The sequence below is a fragment of the Dermacentor andersoni genome, chromosome 8, assembly GCF_023375885.2.
Source record: "Dermacentor andersoni chromosome 8, qqDerAnde1_hic_scaffold, whole genome shotgun sequence".
NCBI lineage: Eukaryota > Metazoa > Arthropoda > Arachnida > Ixodida > Ixodidae > Dermacentor > Dermacentor andersoni.
Genome location: NC_092821.1, coordinates 27777341 through 27799019, shown reverse-complemented (window position 1 = coordinate 27799019; position 21679 = coordinate 27777341). Strand labels below are relative to the sequence as shown.

Genomic DNA, 21679 nt, shown 5'->3' with positions numbered 1-21679 from the left:
ATACTGCAGCGGACGCAGCTGCGAATTGGGCGCACAATAACGCAGAAACAATCAATCTTTCCCTTTTGCGTAGTGAAGTCCGTCTGCTCCTGAGACAGATTTCCTGTCGTCTCAGCAAAACTACCTGGTCTGATCGGCAATCTAAGACTCGGAGTTATACTTTACAGACCCATGTATAAACCTATCAATTCTAGAAAATCTAAGAGAAAACAGAAAATTCGAAACATTGGTGCATCGCCTGCAGCTTGGAACTGCATTTACGAGTCACTTCTTATACAGGATAAAACGTGCCTCTAGTCCGCAGTGTTCTTGTGGTCATCCAGACGAAGATGTGTATCATCTCCTCCTCGAGTGCACTAAGTATGATCCATAACGAAGGGTACTGCAAGCAAATTTGTTGCTTTTAGACAGAAGACCATTCACTCTAAAAAAGATACTTGGTCCATGGCGAACTGTGGGCCTTCAGAAAAGATCACTTCTTGCTTTGAAGAAGTTTTTCAAGGACACCAACATTTCGGGGAAATATTAAGTTTCAGTTCATCCTAATAAGCTAAATGAGTGATACGGGTGTTGTTCTAGGTTAAATATTGATTTATGTGGTGATCGTGATTTCTATGCAGTGTGTGATTGTGTTCTGTGCTTGCAGTGTAATTGCCTGTGTTGTGTGTTTGGCTATTCAAAATATCTGTCTTTATATATGCACATGTGTACTGAACTCATACACAAAACTTTGCGATTCATGTTCTGTTAAACTGTATAGTTTTTATTCATCTGGTGTTCTACTGAGTACCACATATTGTGTCATTATTCTCCCTTTTTGCGCATATTTGTTTCCTTTCCTAAATGACAAGGAGTAGTCGATGCTGCCATAAAGGCGCCAACCTCTCCTAATATTGATTTCAATAAAAAAATATGTGGTGTACGAATTCTATACGAGCACAACTTCCCCTTCCTGTATGGAAGATATCAGCTCTCCGGTGCCAGTTGTTGGCAGTGACTCGTACCTTACGTTATACAAGGGCTTCAAGCAAGGGTGCCTAAAGCATCCCACCAAAAACATGCAACAGTTTACAAATACTAAAAACAAAGCAGTTTCTATTTCCTTAACAGAAGGTCCCTTCTTGGGGGATATCGTTTGGGATCTGCTAGACGAGCTGGAATTGCTAAACCTTGCTCGACTTGGATGTGCAGAGCACATGGCCACTTTTACATGCCAGGTGTGGCATTTCATCATTGTGACTCACATAAATATTTATGTGAGACATAAATCGCCAGCTGGAAAACAGAGAAAAGGCAGCCTTTGCAAATAAAAAATCTCTTCTTCTGTAGCTATTTCCTCCATGCTTTCGACTAAGTTTGTCTTCGTTTAATGCTTGTTTGTGTTGACTGAAATTACCATTCTAAAACAACATGCAAAACCCTGCTCTAGTCTGCGCTCTGTCGGTAACAGAGCGTTCTGTAATTCCGCGCTCTGTCGATAACAGAGCGCGGAATTTTGTGACTGTGGTCTAGAAGCGGAACGGAACATAGCTAATTATAGCTTTTCCTTATTGTTTTGTGCATTCCCTCAAATAAGCATTACTCTAACAAACACTAAAATGTTTGGGCTAAACGTCGGAAGTGCGCGCGATAAACAAAGCGCAAAGAAATTAAACGATCAGTTCTTCTTGACCTTGCATTACGCTGCTCTTTATCTTACTCTTACCACTCAGGCCAATAGTTATTTAACTGCTTTAACCATGAGACTGACGTTTCGACATAACAGCTCAGAAAAGGCTGGCGGAGAAGGCTCTCGCAACAGCTGCCGAGCACAAGTGCTTCGGGCCGACAAAGGGGCTTTAGGCCGACAGCAACAGCAGCGCCGCATGGTGAGTAGAAACGGAAGTGAGACACCTTCTCGTGCGCGGCTCGGGGGAGCTTGCAAATTGTAAAGAATCCAAACACGTTGGGTGAAAGCAAGTAACACACACAACTGAGAGTGGCGCAGGCTAACACCCGCAGGGATAATCTTGCATAGGCACACAAATGCCCAAAAAATGGTGATCGCATTATGGCCACTGCAGTAGCTTAACTGTTTCGTTATCGCACCCATTAGCGGTCAGAATTTGGAGTAGCGCCCTCTCGCGAGAGGGAGCGGCGTCCTGGCCATCACGGCCAGGACGCCGCTCGCTCCGGCTCGCTCGACTGTTGCGCGCTCGTTCCTTTCCTGTATGCGTGGGGTATGGGTGGCTCAAGCTGTACTTACTGAAGGATATGTCGGCTTCTTTCTGCTGCCATGCCTGAACCACAGTTCCTTCTAAAGCGCGGGAGTCAAGAAAACTTGCAGCTTAGATATCTCAAGCTATGTAGCGTTGAAGGGGCCTATTGGTTTCGCAATGCATATTTGTGCCGTGTCTGTCCATAAATTTTGCATAAAAGGAATGTCTGCAAATTCAACATGCAAAGTTGTGTATGGTGCTTTGCTAAACATTTAACATTCCCTTAGTACTTAGCTATGAAAGACATTGCGTTTTACATGGAATAAATATCAGGGTACTAATTGGTGTTTTGTTATCCGTGTTAGAAAGACACTGCCCAGTGAAGCTGTCATCATCATTCTTATTATTCTGGTGAGTAGTGCTAGTTAAAAGTGGCCACATTATTAATGCGTAAAAGAAAGAGTTAGGCTTGCGTTTCGTATGAAAAAGTTTGCTGCTAGTAGTTTCATTGCTCTCTGAAACAGACATCCACAAAATGCATTACACATGCCTGCTAACACGACGGCATGTCCTGTAGAGGATTTAAATAGTTAATTCACAAATACCATAGTGGCAATCACCTGAAAAAATGTTTTGTGGTTAAAATCGAGAGCCACTCAATTGTAAACAATGAAATGTTTCATGGTGGCCCTCAGTAGCCTTTATCAACCATATGGCACCCCTCACGCAACTAGCAACCGACTGTCGTTGTGGCGAGGCACGCATTGTTCCAAAACCCATCAGTTCATTACAACTCTGAATTGAAACCATGAAGCAATTTTTTACAGCGTCAATTGCAATGCCTAAAGTATATTTCACCATATTTCACTGGTTGAAGGATGGTGGGCAGATTGTTCTAGAGAAACTGGCCACCCTGTATACGCAATGCCTCATGACTTCGAGGGTACCGGGATCTTGGAAAAACGCTAACATAATCCTAATCCATAAGAAAGGGGATGATAAAGACTTGAAAAATTATAGACCGATCAGTTTACTGTCCGTTGCCTACAAAGTATTTACTAAGGTAATTGCAAATAGAATCAGGAACACCTTAGACTTCCGTCAACCAAAGGACCAGACAGGATTCCGTAAAGGCTACTCAACAATAGACGATATTCACACTATCAATCAGGTGATAGAAAAATGTGCGGAATATAACCAACCTTTATATATAGCTTTCATTGATTACGAGAAAGCGTTTGATTCAGTCGAAACCTCAGCAGTCATGGAGGCATTGCGTAATCAGGGTGTAGACGAGCCATATGTAAAAATACTGAAAGATATCTATAGCGGCTCCAGAGCCACCGCAGTCCTCCATAAAGAAAGCAACAAAATCCCAATAAAGAAAGGCGTCAGGCAGGGAGATACGATCTCTCCGATGCTATTCACAGCGTGTTTACAGGAGGTATTCAGAGACCTGGATTGGGAAGAATTGGGGATAAGAGTTAATGGAGAATACCTTAGTAACTTGAGATTCGCTGATGATATTGCCTTGCTTAGTAACTCAGGGGACCAACTTCAATGCATGCTCACTGACCTGGAGAGGCAAAGCCGAAGGGTGGGTCTAAAAATTAATCTGCAGAAAACTAAAGTAATGTTTAACAGTCTCGGAAGGGAACAGCAGTTTACAATAGGTAGTGAGGCACTGGAAGTGGTAAGGGAATACATATAATTAGGACAGGTAGTGACTGCGGATCCGGATCATGAGACTGAAATAATCAGAAGAATAAGAATGGGCTGGGGTGCGTTTGGCAGGCATTCTCAGATCATGAACAGCAGGTTGCCATTATCCCTCAAGAGAAAAGTTTACAACAGCTGTGTCTTACCAGTACTCACGTACGGGGCAGAAACCTGGAGGCTTACGAAAAGGGTTCTACTTAAATTGAGGACGACGCAACGAGCTATGGAAAGAAGAATGATTGGTATAACGTTAAGGGATAAGAAAAGAGCAGATTGGGTGAGGGCACAAACGCGAGTTAATGATATCTTAGTTGAAATCAAGAAAAAGAAATGGGCATGGGCAGGACACGTAATGAGGAGGGAAGATAACCGATGGTCATTAAGAGTTACGGAATGGATTCCAAGGGAAGGAAAGCGTAGCAGAGGGCGGCAGAAAGTTAGGTGGGCGGATGAGATTAAGAAGTTTGCAGGGACAACATGGCCACAATTAGTACATGACCGGGGTAGTTGGAGAAGTATGGGAGAGGCCTTTGCCCTGCAGTGGGCATAACCAGGCTGATGATGATGATGATGAAAGTATACTCGAGATACTACAGGCCAGCTTAGGCTGCCTCGAAAGGGAAAATTGAAGCACCTTCTGCCTCACCATGTCTCGATCCAGCTTTGTTTAGTTATACAAATGGAGGACTATTTGCTTCGCCGGTACATAAAAGAGAACTTCACAAACCATCATAAGAAAGACACCCCAAGCATTACATATTTCACTTGATTTCTGACCCTCCACCACGGAATTATGACATCTTCAATATGTCCCATACTACTAAGGATTGACGCTTCGGCTTCTTTTTGGCTGCATGCATATGGTCCAAAAGGCATATTTCACTAAAAAAAATTGGGTTGAGCAGCCTGTGTCAGTTCGCTAAACAGATTAGTCATGTATATTCCTCAAGCAACCAGTACCATTAAATTGCTCAAGTGAGTTGAACGTGCAGCACGGAAAAAGGAATAAACATTGACACATTCCTTTTCGTATTCTGCAAGCAGCTGTAAGTTTCAATTAGTTGTACTTCAAACCACCACTTAAGATAAACACGTCATGAACCGCCTAATTTTGAGAAGTTAAAGAAGAAAGTGGTGCTGGTAGAACCTAAACTGCAGTGTTATTTAATCCTCGTGTTACTGCCGAGCGTGTCTGTGAAGAAATGCAAAAATTCAATATTATACTGACACGTGTACTTTATCGGGCGACCACGTTTCGCCGCTTAACAAATGTTATCGCACAGCGCGGGGCGCGCCTGCATGTATCCGAAGTTTCTGGAAAGTTATCGATGTTTCTATCCGCTGTCTGTTGTCGCCGAACCTTGTGTTATCTGATTTCATCGCCTGACGCGAATGGTGTAGAACTTTGTGGAAGGCACGCGAGTCCGAACGATTAGTCTGGAACATTCGACGACTGCTGTATAAAAGCCGACGCGCTTGACCCGCTGATAAGATTTTCGACGATCGCCGAGTGTGTTCGCCCCTACCGTTGTTCTTCGAGTGTAGCCTGTTTTTGAGGGCAGAAGTTCGCCCAATAAAACGCTCGTTTCGTTAATCAGTTTTGCTGTCTTTTTAACCGTCACTACCACGTGACATCTGGTGGAGGTGATAGTGCGTTCATGTACCGAACGCCACCGCAAAGCCGCGATCCAAGCCCGAAGAGCGAGGGCAAAACCAACATCGCCCAAGACCAGCGTGCTAGCCGCAGACTGCAAAGACTGCCCTAGAGCACGGACTTCTACCTGAGTCGACAAAGAAGATCGTGGTCATAAGCAATCCCAATGGCTGCCCCAGCGTCCCCCGTTATCCTACAACAACCTCGGGACCCACCGACCTTCCATGGAGCAGCGACTGAAGACCCGGAATCCTGGCTGGGAACGTATACGAACGAATCGCGACTTTTAACAAGTGGGACTCCGACGACAAGCTGTGGCATGTCTACTTCGCCTTAGAAGACGCCGCCAGAACGTGGTTTGAGAACCGGGAGTCGACCTTGACAACATGGGACCTCTTCCGTAGCGGCTTTCTGCGCACCTTTACGAGCGTCGTGCGCAAGGAAAAGGCCGAAGCCATGCTGGACGCCCGAGTGCAGCTACCAAACGAGAACGTTGCCATCTTCACGGAAGAAATGAACCGTCTGTTCCGCCACGCCGACCCAGATATGCCCGAGGAGAAGAAAGTCCGCCTTCTCATGCGTGGTGTGAAGGAAGAACTTTTCGGCGCAATGATACAAAGCCCACCGAAGGCCGTAGTAGAGTTCCTTCGCGAAGCCACCAGCATCGAGAAGACACTTGAAATGCGGAACCGGCAATTCAACCGCCGCACGAACATTACCAACTACACAGGAATTCAATCACTGGTCACCGACGATCTGCGCGAAACTATCAGAGCGGTAGTGCGGGAAGAGCTGCAGAAGTTGTACCCCAGGTCGCAGCCTCCAGTAGCCTCAATCGCCGAAATCGTCAAAGATGAGCCTGAGCGATATTCCTGAGGTGCAGCCAGCATCACCGCAGCCCTCGCCGGAAGCGATGACCTACGCCGCCGTCGCCCGCCGTCAAGGCCCCCCTGCACGACCGCGCCAGGGCTCTTTAACGCCACGATTCCGTCGCCCAGCGCCCCTGCGCGAGGAAGACGGACATTTGGCGCGCTCCTGACCACCACCCGCTCTGCTACCACTGCGGAGAAGCGGGTCACGTCTACCGCCGATGCCCATACCGGGCATCGGCGGTAAGTATGTAAGTATGTAGAGAATATCATTGGAGAGATTGTCTCCTTACCTGACCCCTTTCTTAATAGGTAATTTTCTACTTCTATCGTAGAGAAACAAGGTAGGTGTGGTGTCTTTGTAGATATTTTTCAAGATATTCACTTATGCCTCCTATACCCCTTGATTATACAATGCCTCCATGACTGCTGGTATCTGTACTGAATCAAGTGCTTTTCATTAAAATGCAGCAACTGTGTCCTGCAAGTGTTACCAACATCAAGGAAGAAGTGCACTGTGTGCATATTTTCAAGCTATGGCAGGCAACAGACGATGAAACAAAGCTTGACTAGTGTATATGTGCCCAGCCTATGCACAGTACAATGCAGATGAAGTGATAACTCCACTGTTAATAGAAGTACAGAAATAACACACTGAAACAAGGCATAGTGCAAGTTTACGTGCATCTAGAATAGAATAAAAAGTGCTAAATAAAGATGGAGAAGACTGGGAGTAGCACAATAACTCCTTGAGCGTCTGAGTGCTTTTTTAAGTGCTTGCGGACTTTTACACATAAGTTGTTAGAGGACGACTGCTTGATGTTCTTAAACATTAACCTCGCACTATCACCAAGCCACATGTGTCTGACGTATGGACTTTGTGTGAGTAAGGAAATACTACCTTTCAGTTCATCTTACTCCAAGAAAGCAAGTGACTGCATCCTTCTACTTAGAATCAGCCCTACAAAAATTATGTGGCCATTGCACCCAATCCAGTTTCAGCGATCAGCTGCAATATATCCATGAAGCTGGGCATCTAGTGCGTGCATTGGTGGTGGATTTCTAGAATGCCACATTAGAGACTGAAAAAACGGCCCCATCGCAAAGGTAAGCAAGAAACAGCATGCAGAGACAGCCCAGAAGTGGTATGTTGCATTTACGAAGTTAGGTGTCGCACATTCTTAAGCGGTGTCACATAATGTGGTCAATAGGCCCAATGTGCCTGTCGTACACATTATCTACACGTTGCAAGCTACCTTGTTTAGTTCTGCGCATACATTCCAAGAAAGAAAAGAGTGCAACGCTGAGGAAAAGGCTGTTTGTGGAGTGTGTTATCGGGGTAGTTTACAAAATACCTCTGTCTTGCAGAATGTACATTGGGCAGACTGGTGGTGCGTGAATCACTGGGCCCGAGAATGCATCACGTCACTAAACTAACAAGGGATACGCGCATCTGCCCGTGCACTAGGAAAACTGCTAGTATAAAGATTTTGCATAGAAGCAGGTACACTAAGGCACATAAGCTTTTGGAGGCTTTCTTCATGAAGCAGAGAGGTGGCGATTGCAATGCGACACATCTGTCAACTTTAGAAAGGGTGGAAACAGGTTGCTGGAAAGGGCAAACAGCTAGAGAAGGCCCTTAGTGACAAACAGCCATCTGAATTTTGTCGTTTATTTTTTCATTATTTTCTGTTCTATAGCACCCTTGGTGGTATTCATTTTTGCCGCATGTGCAGACCATGTACACTCTTTTCACCTTTTCCTGAAACACATCAGTAATTGGCCAGCGCTTAGGCTGTTCCCTGTCTTGTCTGCATTTTTTGTTAGCACTTCTTATTTCATATCATGAACCAACAAGCTCAACAAACACCTTGCTATGCATGCAACATTATTTGTTTGGATGTGCAAGCGTTATTCTCTCTGCCTGCATCCATTTTTGCACACTGTTTCTGCAAAAAAAAAAGAAGAAAATGCAGGAAAATGTGTACCTCACAACTATATGCCAGATATTGTAGGTATACCTGATCAGCATGGTGTCCAGCCAAGGACAGCTTCTTTAATCGAATTGCTTTGCTCCCATCGTGTGTTGCCAATTTTGGGAGGTTCTCAGTGGGAACAGCTGTTTGCTTGAGTCGTCTTCTCAAGCACTTAATACCTAAGAAATAAATGCATCTTGTTAGTAATTAAACCGCACTTCCTCTGTATATGTTTTAATGGCATATGGTAAGAAACGGCAGCGTTTTTCTTCTCGCTTTCACATATTGGCTTTCACAATAATCTCATTCCAACGTATTGACAGAACTTAAGTTCACACAGGTTACATATAGAATATGTGCAGAATTAATTTACAAGAAACTGAAGTTTAATTACTGGCATTATACAGCTAGGTGTCGCATGGTGCCTTTTCGTTCGCGATATCGAGCCCGTTCGGGATCGAATTCACAGATGCTGATTGGCTCTCTTTCGCAGCTTGCGCGAATGAGCCAATGGAGATTGAGAAATTGGACAGCGGTCGAGCTCGATTGAAAATGCACCGTGACGACGCACCGTACGCATTATACCGCGGTGTCCCACGTATATATACGGGGCGCGCGCACTATCACGACGAGCCTATAATCGGGATCCAATTACTCGATCTCGATTTGCACCTTTTCGCAAACTGTAAGGCAGCCACTCACGGTCGAGAAATTCGATCCTGATCGGACTCGATCGCGACGAAAGTGTCCCGTGTTATCTAAACACGTACGGATGTTGAGGCATTGTTTAAGTTCCCCGGGTGTACGCATTTGCCACAGCTTTTCCGGGACACTCCTCGGACTTTCTTCAGTTGCTCTTCTTTTTTTGTGCTACAATATTCAGGCCGCCACACTGACGCCCTGCAGGTGGCAACTAAAATAATGACACCGTTGTGAATTCACAACGGCTTATAGCTGTTCACACATCACAGCCGTGTTATTAGTAACATCTGCCGACGTTCTTCGAACAGCACAAGAAATGCCTAATCGGCGCTGCGGCGTACCCACCAGGGTAAAAGAAGTTGTCCCTTGTGAAGTGGCGAGAGCACACAGTCATCGTTGGAGTTACTTCTTTGGCGATACGTAGATTTGTAATCCACATCGACCTTCTTCGCCGGTCGTTCGAAAAAGACGGAAATCTGTGAAACGACAGTGCTTCATCTTTCCACCTCGCCGACGTGCACTGCGGGACGCTGCAGAACTCCTTCGAACTTCTATTTCTCCTCACTGAGGCTCGATCCATGATACCGCGCCCGCGACACAAGTACGAAAGCGAAGGGCGTCTGCTTCGTGCCCCTCTCCTGTTCCGCGCGCTCTCACATTCATAGAGTTTCTAAATAAATACCCTAGAGGGAAATGTGGCGCTAGTGTCTACGGGGGTTCTCCTGAGCAAATGCCTTATGCAACGCTTCCTTTACTAAACAATGTGCGTATTATTACTGTGTAGTATTATTAGCAACCACCGGTAAAATAAACAGACATTTGTGCTGCTGTCCGCATTTATGGATACTTCCGGCGATTACCATGGATGTAGCTTTTGTCTTGTCTTGTGTCCCAGACAGAGGCGCATAACCACTATGGGGGATTGGCCAAGAAGCAAGCGGTTTTTATGCTTAGAAGCTTATTTGTAGTGTTACCTATGGTGTTACCTGCCAGTGTATTTCTTTCTCTATGCCAGTGACTCCACGGCCTGCCACAGTGCGGAGAAAACCACCCTAGTTCTTTATTCTATGGCATGTGTTGTGCTATGACCACCCGGCGTTGCTGACGGCGAGAAGCTGCACTCGCGTGCTCTCGGCATTTCAACCTCGACGCTTTGCAACCTGTGGGCAGCCACCCAGTGGTAGTGACAGCGTGGCTGAAATCCGACAGTCTTGCAGCGCCGCTCTGCAACTGCCATGAAGACAGAGATCGAAATTGCCGCGGTAACGCTGGTTCTCGTATGTTACGCGCTCACTGTGTCTGCAGTTGACAGACTCGGATGTAATGCAAATACGCGCCTGCGAGCCGAGGCTTTAAAAAAAGATGACAACCATTCTACTCTGTGAAGATGGAATGGCAGCGAAAGCTGAGGACACTCAAAATTAAGCTATCAAACGAAGAGCAAAGTGCCTTCGCTGCCATTCCATATTCACAGAGTGGAATGGTCGCCATTTTTTATCCAGCAAGTCTCTTCGGGACTTGGCATCCGCACCTTTGAAGTCGTTCACTCGGTCCATCCGGTACCTCTGCCGCCGTATTGCGTTGCGAGCTTGGCGTTGTTGCTCGTTCGCAGGTGCCCGGGCTCGCGATTGTCGTTTTCGTTCAGCATCGCGGGCACGTTCTTCGTCGGTGGTCGTTTCGCGCCGGCGCCGTTTACATTCGCGTTGCTGTTCCCTCCGGCGCTCCTCGTACGCATGTTGTTCTTCGAGTGTACGAACTATACGTGTCCGCCCCATCGATAATGCAGCTGTGTTTAGCGCCGATACCTCCCCTGCTTATGTACTGCGATAGCCTTGACGTCACGCTATTTTTCACGGCGAGCGTTATAATCTGTTCCGCATTTTGACATCTGCGCCGCCGCACTGCACGCGTACGTGATCACACACAAACAATGAAGCCCATTGTGTATGGGTTCGTTAGAAATCAAGTCCGTTTCTGTTGCCGGATGCCGAAAAAACTACGGAAGGTTAGTCACATACAGCGATGCGAGCATCGCACGCGTAATCCGAAGACGTGGGATCGTACCCCACCTGCGGCAAGTTGTTTTTTCATACGCTTTCGTTGCCATTAATGTATCATTTCTTGAATTCAATTAGTAAGTACAAGTAGTTTCCCCTATGTTGTCCTTGGTGTCTTTGTTTGTTGGCTTCTCATGATATAAATAAAATTAAACAAGACACTATGACACAAGTAGGCACATTCTTAACGCGGGGAAACACCATGTTAATACATTCAACGCACATTGCTGCTTCTCGTCGTCCGTCACACTGGCGATCATAGTAAGGTTGTTGTCAAACCACGGTCGGTCACGCACGTTGCAACTGGCATCGAAGTTACGGTCCAGGAAGACTCGGAACCTGGCGTTCACACCCTTGGACTGATCGATGTTGACACATTTGCGCTGAAGTCGCTGGGCAGCATTCTCTGCCTCGCGATATGCGTCGTCTTGTCTGGCGACCTGCATACGCTTGGTGTTTGCCGCACGAGCTTCGTTGGCATTCTGTGCCATCCGCTGTCGCCACGCACATTCCCTCTTCTGTTCTCACCATTGCTATTCTTACGCATGCTCTTACTCCATAGTCCGGCTGACACGTGACCTGCTCATTGTAAGGGGGAAATGGAACTGAGATAAACTACATTGTTCACCTTTAGAGCCATGACGTGAATGCCCTCGATACATACATTGGCTCTTCGGATTTTCCTTTTGCTATTGTTTTTGAGACACGATGGCATAAACGTGCCACCTACCAGGGCTCTCTGAGAAAAAAACATGTGGCGAGGATGCAGCTTCTCCAAAGAGAGAGACTACACACGCGCGCTGACAACGATGCTGCCATCCACCACCTGCTTTGACACCTGGGGCCTGGATGCAGAGGATGCTGTTGTCACTGGAGAATATGCAAGCACATAGGGAACAATAAAAAACAAAACCCATCGTCCATCACCGGTTTTGACATCTGGCTGCAAATGCAGCTGGGACACATATGCTGATACGATTTTATTTTATGCTTAAGCTATTTTAGCTCTATAAACACCACCATTGTTCTTGCCCACACAAATCACAAAACATTGAAAACTAGCCCAAGACAGCTCCGCTGTAAGAAAAGAAAAACGCAGCATTGATGCACAAGGCGGCGTACAGACGCGCATACCTTTGCATGCTTTGTCAGGTAGCTTAATCATCGCTAGCCTATTTTGAAGCCAATATTTCCCTGCCTATTCCACGACCACTTGCATCCTTCGCTTACAGAGAAGGCGCTTCCTGGTGTGTGGAAGATGTGATAGGCTGTGTAGTTGGAGAGGTGTGGTGACCAGAGATAGCGTTTGACCATTGGTGCATTGAGTTTATATGTCACTGGGATATGTCTTGTTTCTTTCCATGTAAAACCACTTGCAATAAAACGGGTAGATCACGCTCATGGAAACCGGGCCAAGCGCAGCCTAACAGAGGAAGACGTAAAAGCCCAAAAGAAGCATCTTGCAGAGTAGGCGAGGCTTCATTATGCAGCAAGACAAGGCATCAAGCGGCACCAGATGCTTGAAACAAAACCCAAAGTTCTGCATCGCAGAATATCAACGATGGCTCCAGAACAACGAGAAGCAATGCTTGAAGCTAGGTGCACATCATATCACCAAAACTGGCAACAATGGATCAGTGACAACAAGAAACGGTGCTCGAGCCTAGGCACAAGGCATATCACCACAAAAAGGCAGCAGTCGATGAAAAGCAGCAGTTCATGATGGAATCATGAGGTGAAGCAAGAGAAATTCTGAGCATTGCCAGAAGGGCAGCATCAAGAGCTCCATGTCAGGAACACAATCCAAGCAACTGTGTCAAGCAACATAAAGACAATCTTCGTTATCTGCTAACCACTGCTTCGCAAGGCATTTAGTTCAAAATGATTCCAGAAGTGTTTGCAGTGTGTGACAGGTTTTCGTCCAGATCTGACTTGACTTCCATGTCCAAACATAAGGCTTTGGTTCATGAAGCATCCCTCGGAGAAGAAGTGCAGAAATTTATGGTATGCTGCACACATCAATCTCTATTGAATGCTAGTAATGTACCTCGTTTGCTGCTTTTGAGTTGGCAAATAAATGCATTAGACGTTAATGCACACTACATGTGGTCTTGCATGACCTCAAGAAAAGGCACAAGCACATGTTTCAATAAACTTTATCAGCTCAACGAAAGCTTTAACTTTAAGCTTCAATGTTATGTTGGATCTGCCATAATTTTATCTCATTCGCAGTAAGTAGCTCTTTCTCAATGGTTTTTACTTCCTCATGCGTGGCCGACTATTTATTTAAAGTCTGCGAATTTTGCCATGTCATCACACTTCCTATACCTTTATAGTCCTCAGCTGTGTTTCCTTTCATTTAATACCCATGCTGGTACTCCCAACAGACCACCCGTTATCTACACTGGGCACCACATGACCTGCCCAACTTTTCTTCCTCTCAAACTCAACTGCAATATCAGTTACACCAGCTTGGTCCCTGATAAATACCTCTGTCTTCCTATCTGTAGGCGTCTTCCTATCTGTAGGCGTTGTGCCTGTATTTTCCTGTTCCAATGCTTGTTGTGTGGTCCTTTTCTCTCATGCAACATCTTGAATTGTCTCTATCATGGCAGCTCATCACAGCAACCCGCACCTCATATGTTTGCACATGGCTTGTGCCGTAGGCAGTGCTCGGAAGATTGGAATGCTGCTTTGTCACTATTGTGGACTAGGTGCTGCTGCAAATGGCTGATGATGTCCACATACACGTTTCGTTTTGCATTGGTCATGTCAGCTGTTGCGGGATAGTCTAACTGCTTGCATTATTTCAAAGTGCTTAGCAAGAAACAGATGCGCCAAATCTCCTGTTTTGTTTCATTTAATGATCTTTATTTCTGCATTCCATCCATACAAAACATATTATGGAACCAGGATGAAGAGTTTTATCATGCTACAGCTTGGCGAAGTCGAAGTGCCTAGACAGATGCTGGCACAAACACGTTTGCATGCATTATAAGAATGACAAAACACAACACATTGCCAAACACAAAGGTAACATTGTTATTGACAAAAACATACTGAAACTCATCGTTCAAAAAGAATTTAGGAGATACAATTTCAGATCTCTTTTCATAACACACTGTATTTATGCTGCAGAATATTGAGTCATTTGACAGCCCAATTATCGAACTTCAGATAATGTTGCAGCCATGGCTTGTTCTGCAGAAAGGAACAAACCAGGCGATCTTGTAATTAAAGCTGTACATGCTTCTAGATTTACTGCACGCAAGAAAGTTGTTGAGAGTTACTGTGGCATCTCTTTGGCCGAGGCAATCACATGATAGCTACATACAGTATATGCACGCTCTTGTTCCACTGCAATTGTCATTGATTCCATCAGGACCTGATAGCGGGTGACACAGGTGCATGGCAATGCTAGAGAGAATCCATGTCTCACTGGACTTTTGCTTCTGATGTGCTTGACACGTCATAAGAAACAGCTCTGAGTCCCATACACCATGTGGCCAGGATTATGTTGCTGCCTGTCGGCTTTCACAAAATGTGCCTTCATCTATCTTGCTGCTGGCAATTCTTGTGTTTCATCTCTTGGGCCTTGCAATGATGTCATTCGGCAGGCACTTTCAAAGTGGAAAGGATCTTGATGTTTTTGAGGCCTTCCTAATAGTGGTGCCACTCTTACATGCAGTGCATTATATATTTTTTTATTTATTTAATGTGACAGATGTTAGTAGGATAACTAGATTGCAAACAAGAGACAGAAAAGCGCTCGCAGTACTAAGCAATCACTACACCATCGTTTACTGGGTTTTTGCAGCTGAAAGCACTATAAAGTGTAAGGTACTTTGGAAATTTTGTCTCACTTGCTGTGGTAACTCATTAGGCCTGGTGAAAAATGTTGCGCATTCAATTCCTAGCTCTGATGATGGCCACATTCATATCGATGTTAAATGTAAAAACGCTCGCATGCTGCACATTAAAACCCTCAGTTGGTAACTATTAATACAGAGGTTTGCCACAATGGAATCCATCATAGGCAGCTGTGCAGGTTTGTGCAGCAGCACTTCAGCTAGCATGGCAGTGACAGCTGCACAGTTTTCACTCATAAATCGAGTTTACCTGATCAACAGAATCACAATTTTTGCAGATGCAATAATTGCTGCAGTATGTGCATGAAATAGTGCACAAAATTGGAGTGCATGCGTAATTATGTGTAACTTTGTGACATTAGTGCTATACTGTGGAGCTAACCAAAAAATGAATTGAGGAGTGAAAACTTAAGCACACACTGCTCAAGAATAGAATCCAAATCCACTGCACAGTACACAGGTCAAAGATAAAGAAATATGCCAGATCTGAATCCAATATTTGCCATAATCTCTATGTTGATTGAATGACTGCGTCACAAATTCATTTATTTTAATGGAAGACATTGTTTAAAGACTGCACATGTCTCGTACTCGACCCTCAATAAACTTGTACGGAACTCTGAGGTCTTGACGAAAGTGTTTCTGGAGCTCCGTTTTGGGATCATTGTTACTCTGCTTGTGTGCCATGTGCGAGCAATATGCAGAAAAAATTTCATTTGAGAAACAGTTGCTTTCTTAGTCTGTTGCCAGCTCTGCTGGTGGAAGGAAATGATTTGTGATACTGTATTTGCTCGCACAATGGACACACTTCCATAATAAACACACTCCCAACCTTCTGTTTTAATGTGGCCAGTGGGTCATTATTCCAGTTATACAACCACTTTTAAGTCAGACGTCATAGAGTAGGCAGTGAAGTAAGGAAACTGTGCTGCTGGAAGGCATTTCACTGTTGAAGCCTGTGTGTCTTATAGGTGGAAGCAGCACAAGCTGCACACTATGAATTGGATGCATAAAATGCTTCAAGGAGCTAAAGACCGAAAAATTTCCTCCTGCGTAAAAAGTCCTCAAATATGTCAGGAATGCAAAGAAGGATAGCTGTGTCGTTTTCGAATGAAATGATGAGGCCGTATGCGCAAGCCACGGCGAGAAATCATGAGATTGTGAATTTTAAAGCTAGGAATGGGTGGACTACATGGCTCGTGCGATGAAGCAGACTGTGTTTGAAAAGAGGCAAGTCACTTTGCCAACGATTGCCACTTTGCAACAAGGAGGTTCTCAGTTCTCACAGATGACAGGTCTGGTTATTTTACCAGCTGTCACTCTTTTCAAATAATTGATGTGTATATTCACTTCAAAGCTATTTTATTGAATGCATCTTTTTTGGTCATTACCATCTTACTTTTAATTCTTGCTCTTCTGAAGAAGTTCCCATGAAATTCATCCCACATATAAAATGCACCCTTCTAACTTTGCTTCCTTCTTTTTAAAATGCATTCATTATGCAAGTAAATATTGCACTTCTCTGCTAGACAACATTTTAATGTCAGTTTTATAATGTTTTACCTGGTGAACTTGTAGTCCATAAGCGTTTCTTGTTTTGCAGGATGGCATTGGTACCTTGGAACCTTAAGAAACACTTCAAGGTTCATCTGAAGGCACCTGACCGACAACAGGTAAGTGCGCACTTTTGTGTGCTTCAATACTACTACTACTAATACTACTTGTTTGTTTGCTGAAGTGTTTGCCTCGTTTGTTTCTGCTTAACTTCTATTGTGCACAGCAGGCAAATGTGCTTGAAGCTTAATTGGTGTTCAGAAAGAATATGATGAGGTGGAGTGGTGACACAACTCTCAGTGGAAGATGCCTTAGTGTAGTTAGCGCAAGTGTCTACCAAAAGCTTGCAGGTAGCTTGCATGTGACATCACAGATGCAGCTTCTCGGAGCACTGTTTCTCCAACAATGCGGCTAGGATGACATTATTGGAAGACGTCTCTGCATATGCGATGAATGAATGGCAGAAAGGTTCAGTGACTCAGTATAACACCTGCCATCTCTCGTATTTTCTGTAGAATTTACAAATTCTAATTTTAATTGTAATTTTACTTATTCGTGGTGGTGTAACAACACTGCAGTTGTTCCAATTATTTACTGCAGCCCTCACAAATGCAATGAGCGTAGGTGAGCTCAGCGTGGTTGCCAAAGCAGCATGCCACGCTGTGCAGTGCAGCCTGCCTGAGGCTGCCAAGTCTGTGGGCTGCTCCTTCAAAGCACAGAGCGAGTCGAGGAGCGCGCAGACTACTGAGACTGTGGATCTGTTAAGCTCCTCCTCAGGTAGGCAGTGACTGGCACAGCAGGCGTGTGCATGTGGCTTACCTTACTTCTCTGACTTTTGCTTGCATGTGTATACCTAGTAAGCTTGTGGCAAGTGGTCAAGTATGCCTACCTTGGTACGACCCGCTGAAGTAGCTATGACATTCTACTCCTAAGGACAAGTTCACAAGCCTGCAATTCTTGTCTGTGGCAAGTGAAATGCGATTGGAACTAAACATAAGAACTCTCCTTTACCGAGCACAATGAAGTGCCTTGGTAGAAATTGCTTGGGATGACGAACCCACAGTCAATCTCATAGTTAGACCTAACTGTGCACATTACTACTTTATAGGCATGTCCTTGAGGTTTGCATGGTGGTATCACTTGAGCAATTATTTCTGAAAAATCAGAACTAAAGCCACAAAATGTCTTCAATTTCTTCTCAAACTGCGCCAATTGTAAAGTTAACCTTTTAAGTGCTATATATACTTGTCTGAATGCTGGTGCACAGCCGTGGCCATGCCTGACTAAAGCTGCGTCATGCTTTCCACAAACCCTTTCCCGAGACAATGCCGAAGATAATTCATGAATGCAGGACATCTGTAGACGGGCTACACCATCTGTGCAGAAGTTGGTTCGACTAACATTTATGATGGAGTATTGTTTACGGAGTGACCCGACGTGCCGGGTCAGGCATCACAGTAGTACCAGACATCCATGCGGAAAGTGGACGTGCAGGCGAATGTGGGTAATTTCACATGCTTTGGATGCCCTGGTGATGGCGTCAAGTGATGGAAGGGATGTGACCAGCGGCAATGTTGGTTCTCAGCTGAACAGAAAAAAAAACAGGCAGTAACCGGCAACGTCTTGCCACGAGGAATTACCATATTTATTCAAATCTAAGATGATTGTTTTTTTCAATTAACTATATGCCCAACTCTAGGGTGGCTTAGATATGAAGATTTTTTTTTTAATGTGCTAGTTTTTAATTGAAATTGATAAATGTGGTGCATAGTTAGCGCCATCTAGAAAAGTCAGTATCTCAACCGCTACTAGCAGTGCCAGTAGCCAACAGAAGTCAGGGCTGCTAGGTTTGGCAACTTCTCACCAAATTGGCTTCTAGCAACGAAAAATTGTGATTGGCAACTTGGCTACTTTTTGGCTACTTTTTGTGGTGGTAATTGGTATAGGTAGTGGCCAAACTCTCCCTGTTGGTGCCCTCGAAGCAACAGCCCCAAACACCAGATCTTGAAGGCCATTCTTTCGTGCCTTGCAAGTGCTTAAAGCAAATTCAGAAGCTGAAAATGTATACCTGCCATATGGCCAGTGGGCCTCTTCGGCTAGTCATCCTGGGTTGCTCACAACTGCTAGATATGCTTCATGCACAACGCTGATTGGATGAAATCGACGCCTCAGGCAATCCGGGACTGTCATAGTAAGGTAACTGAACTGGCCCAAGCCATGCAACTGCATACCAGGGAGAGTAGAATGTGATTGAGGTCATACAGTTTGCACAGGAATGCTTGAAGAGAAGCCATATTTGGTGCAAGGATGGCGTGCATCAAGTTTATCGTACTGAAACTATTGAAACTATTATTGTACAGTTAGGCTATGACAAAGCGGGCAACCCGCCGTGGTTGCTCAGTGGCTATGGTGTTGGGCTGCTGAGCACGAGGTCGCGGGATCGAATCCCGGCCACGGCGGCCGCATTTCGATGGGGGCAAAATGCGAAAACACCCGTGTACTTAGATTTAGGTGCACGTTAAAGAACCCCAGGTGGTCGAAATTTCCTGAGTCCTCCACTACGGCGTGCCTCATAATCAGAAAGTGGTTTTGCCACGTAAAACCTCATGATCTAATTTTTTTTTTAACAAAGCGGGCAAGTCGGGGTTCGTGCGGCTCCTTGAAACCCTTGAAAACCCTTGAATTTGGAAAGATTGTTATCAATGCCTTGCAAGTCCTAGAATTTTTGCAGATCCTTGAAACTCCTTGAATTTCTTAAATCTTTATTTTTAATTACCTTCCAGTTATGGTATTTGAGAAAATTTCACCCCTCCTGAATTCCCGCTGCAATTTCATTAAAAATCTCATGTAAGTTTCGTACAAAGTCAAGTAGGCATGCGCCTAGAGGACGATTGTGATCGTCTGGCCACAATGACACTGGCATGTCCACCTTTTCCTGCGTTACTTTCTAGTTAAGTAGAGACATGGCTGCTACTTTGTGTGCAGTTTGCATGGTGGAATTCTGACACTTTATGCTTGTTTAGCGTTTGCGTATGTGGTTGTACCGTCACATGTTGTGCACGTGTAGCGCTTATGCGTGCATGTGCAGTTGTATTTCAATAGAATGGTTATATCATCTTTTGGTGCAGAGTTATGGATTTGTAAACATTGTAGTTCTCTTTGTTTGAAGCTTACCGATTTTCGGCTATCTTGTCAAAAGAAAATAGAATTCCTGAAGATCTTATTTGCTTCCTGTAGTCTGTATAGAATTCAACTTTCTTTTAAATCTAACAAATGTCATTAGAATCATTTGAAAGGTTGTCTAATTCATGCGTTTCTGCATTACGCGTTTATTTAAATAGAGATTTCGGAGTTGGCATCAAGCTAAAGCTTTTCTTCTGAAGTACTTTACGATGCGTGACTTCTAGATTGTTGTGCTAAAATAAAGAAATGTTTACTGAAGCTTGTTTGTTGCCTCTGCGAACAAATGCAGTGAGCATTCTTCCATGGCGTGCTTCGTGTATGAACTAAGTTGTGCGCATACTTAGTGCACGTACAATTTTGTGTATAGTAAAGCTTCTCGTTTCACATGTCAGTGAGCAGCACATACCGAAACCGGCAGCAACAAACCAAGCGCGTCCAAGCAGTGACGGAGCCATAGGCACCAAAGAGAAAAATAGTTTCAGCTGCATTACTACATATGTTACCCCGACACAATACCAAGAAAAGCCACTGCGACTGTGGAACGAGGATTGGTAAGAGCCCGCAATGACAAAAAAGCCGCAGTTTCGCCCGAAAGGCGAAGCATCGATTGCGATAGAAAATTAGTGGACAGTTGCACAAAGTAAGCATAGTAGTTTTGTCAGCTTTATAAACTTTTAAACTCAGTGACACTAACTAAATTAACAAGCATGGTGCACGCGCGCACAAGCAGACATGAACACATCTGACTCGATCACCATGGAAATTCACTGTCAAAACGCTGGCGTGAGCAAATGCGGCAGCAGCAGTGAGCGAAATGACATTCCTGCTGTGTATCGTTTCAACAAAAAGTGAGTGCCAAGAACACACAGCACGCACAAAGCTACGAGCCGTCGACGCACCTAGACTCTGCCCCGAACGCAGATCGCTCTCAAGATAAGGCCGGGCAAGCGCGTGCAGCAACCACTTGTGCAGTTGCAGCCTGAGTAGGTCCTTGCCCCCCCTCCCACTCTCGCCTCCTCTCCTGTTGCCTCGCAACGTTCGGTGCCTCGCGCATGACGGGAGACATCGCACTTCCTGCCCAATTTCATACATTTCGCGTGGACGAGATTGAGCCGCGATCGTCAGCTCCCCTCGCACGTCTTCACTCTCACATACAGCGTAGGGCAAACGACGATGGTGTTATCGCCCTTGGACATTATACGGAACCTCACGGTGACGCCGATGGCGGAAATGTGTTTGGTGTGTCCATATAATTGCTATCGGAATAAAAGATCGGTGGCAACATTGCCTTAACATTCACTCACCGACTCCCTGCCACGTCGTGAATATTAAACTTACAGCACAAACACCTAAGGCGGACCACAAACGGAAGATATGGCACCCATTGATAGGGCATCATGTCTGAGTGCTTCTCACACCAGAAATGCGTGAATTTTGCCACACTTTTGTCAGTAAACAATTACATGTAACCAGATATTTTAATTATTGACGAGGCAAGCTGCAACAGACGGTACAGGTTTGCTCGCTTTAATTTGGCGGGAACTAAATTGGAGGTGCGTGGTCATGCCACGCAGTATCCTCTCGGATACAGAGAGGCAAACTCAGTATTTGTTTCACCATCTTCACGGGACTCCACACGATATTGGCCGATGAATTCAACCGGTGCTATATGTCTCGATAGTGAATGACACTTATAGGATGTTAGCGCTAGGAAATTGCATATGGAGATTTTTTCAACTTTTCATTGGCCCAAATGGGAGCCTTCTTTTTTTTGAGTCATGGCAACAATAAAACGCTTCACTTCATAAAGGACCTAGATGCTGAGTAATGACAATATTGTGCGCAAGATGTAAGAATCTTCCGACAACCACCATAGCCTTCAGCGCACACATCACGCG

General features: G+C 45.0%; 1 protein-coding gene across 7 annotated transcripts in view; it reads right to left on the bottom strand.

Moving 5' to 3' along the window:
- The window catches only part of LOC126526292 (uncharacterized), a 34328-nt gene extending 22383 nt beyond the window's left edge, over positions 1–11945 (bottom strand). For 2 of the 7 annotated variants that reach the window (XM_055068114.1, XM_050174201.2), the window contains exons 1-2: positions 11399–11945; positions 8429–8595 (exon numbers count right to left, since the gene is read on the bottom strand). In XM_055068114.1, coding sequence (XP_054924089.1) covers positions 8429–8595; positions 11399–11666 — 435 coding nt within the window. In that variant the 5' untranslated portion in view covers positions 11667–11945. Of the gene's footprint in view, positions 1–8428; positions 8596–9463; positions 9783–10649 lie in introns of those variants that run through there. The other 5 variants (XR_011895955.1, XM_055068115.1, XM_055068116.1 and 2 more) reach the window with 5 other exon arrangements.
- Positions 11946–21679: the final 9734 nt, after the last annotated feature.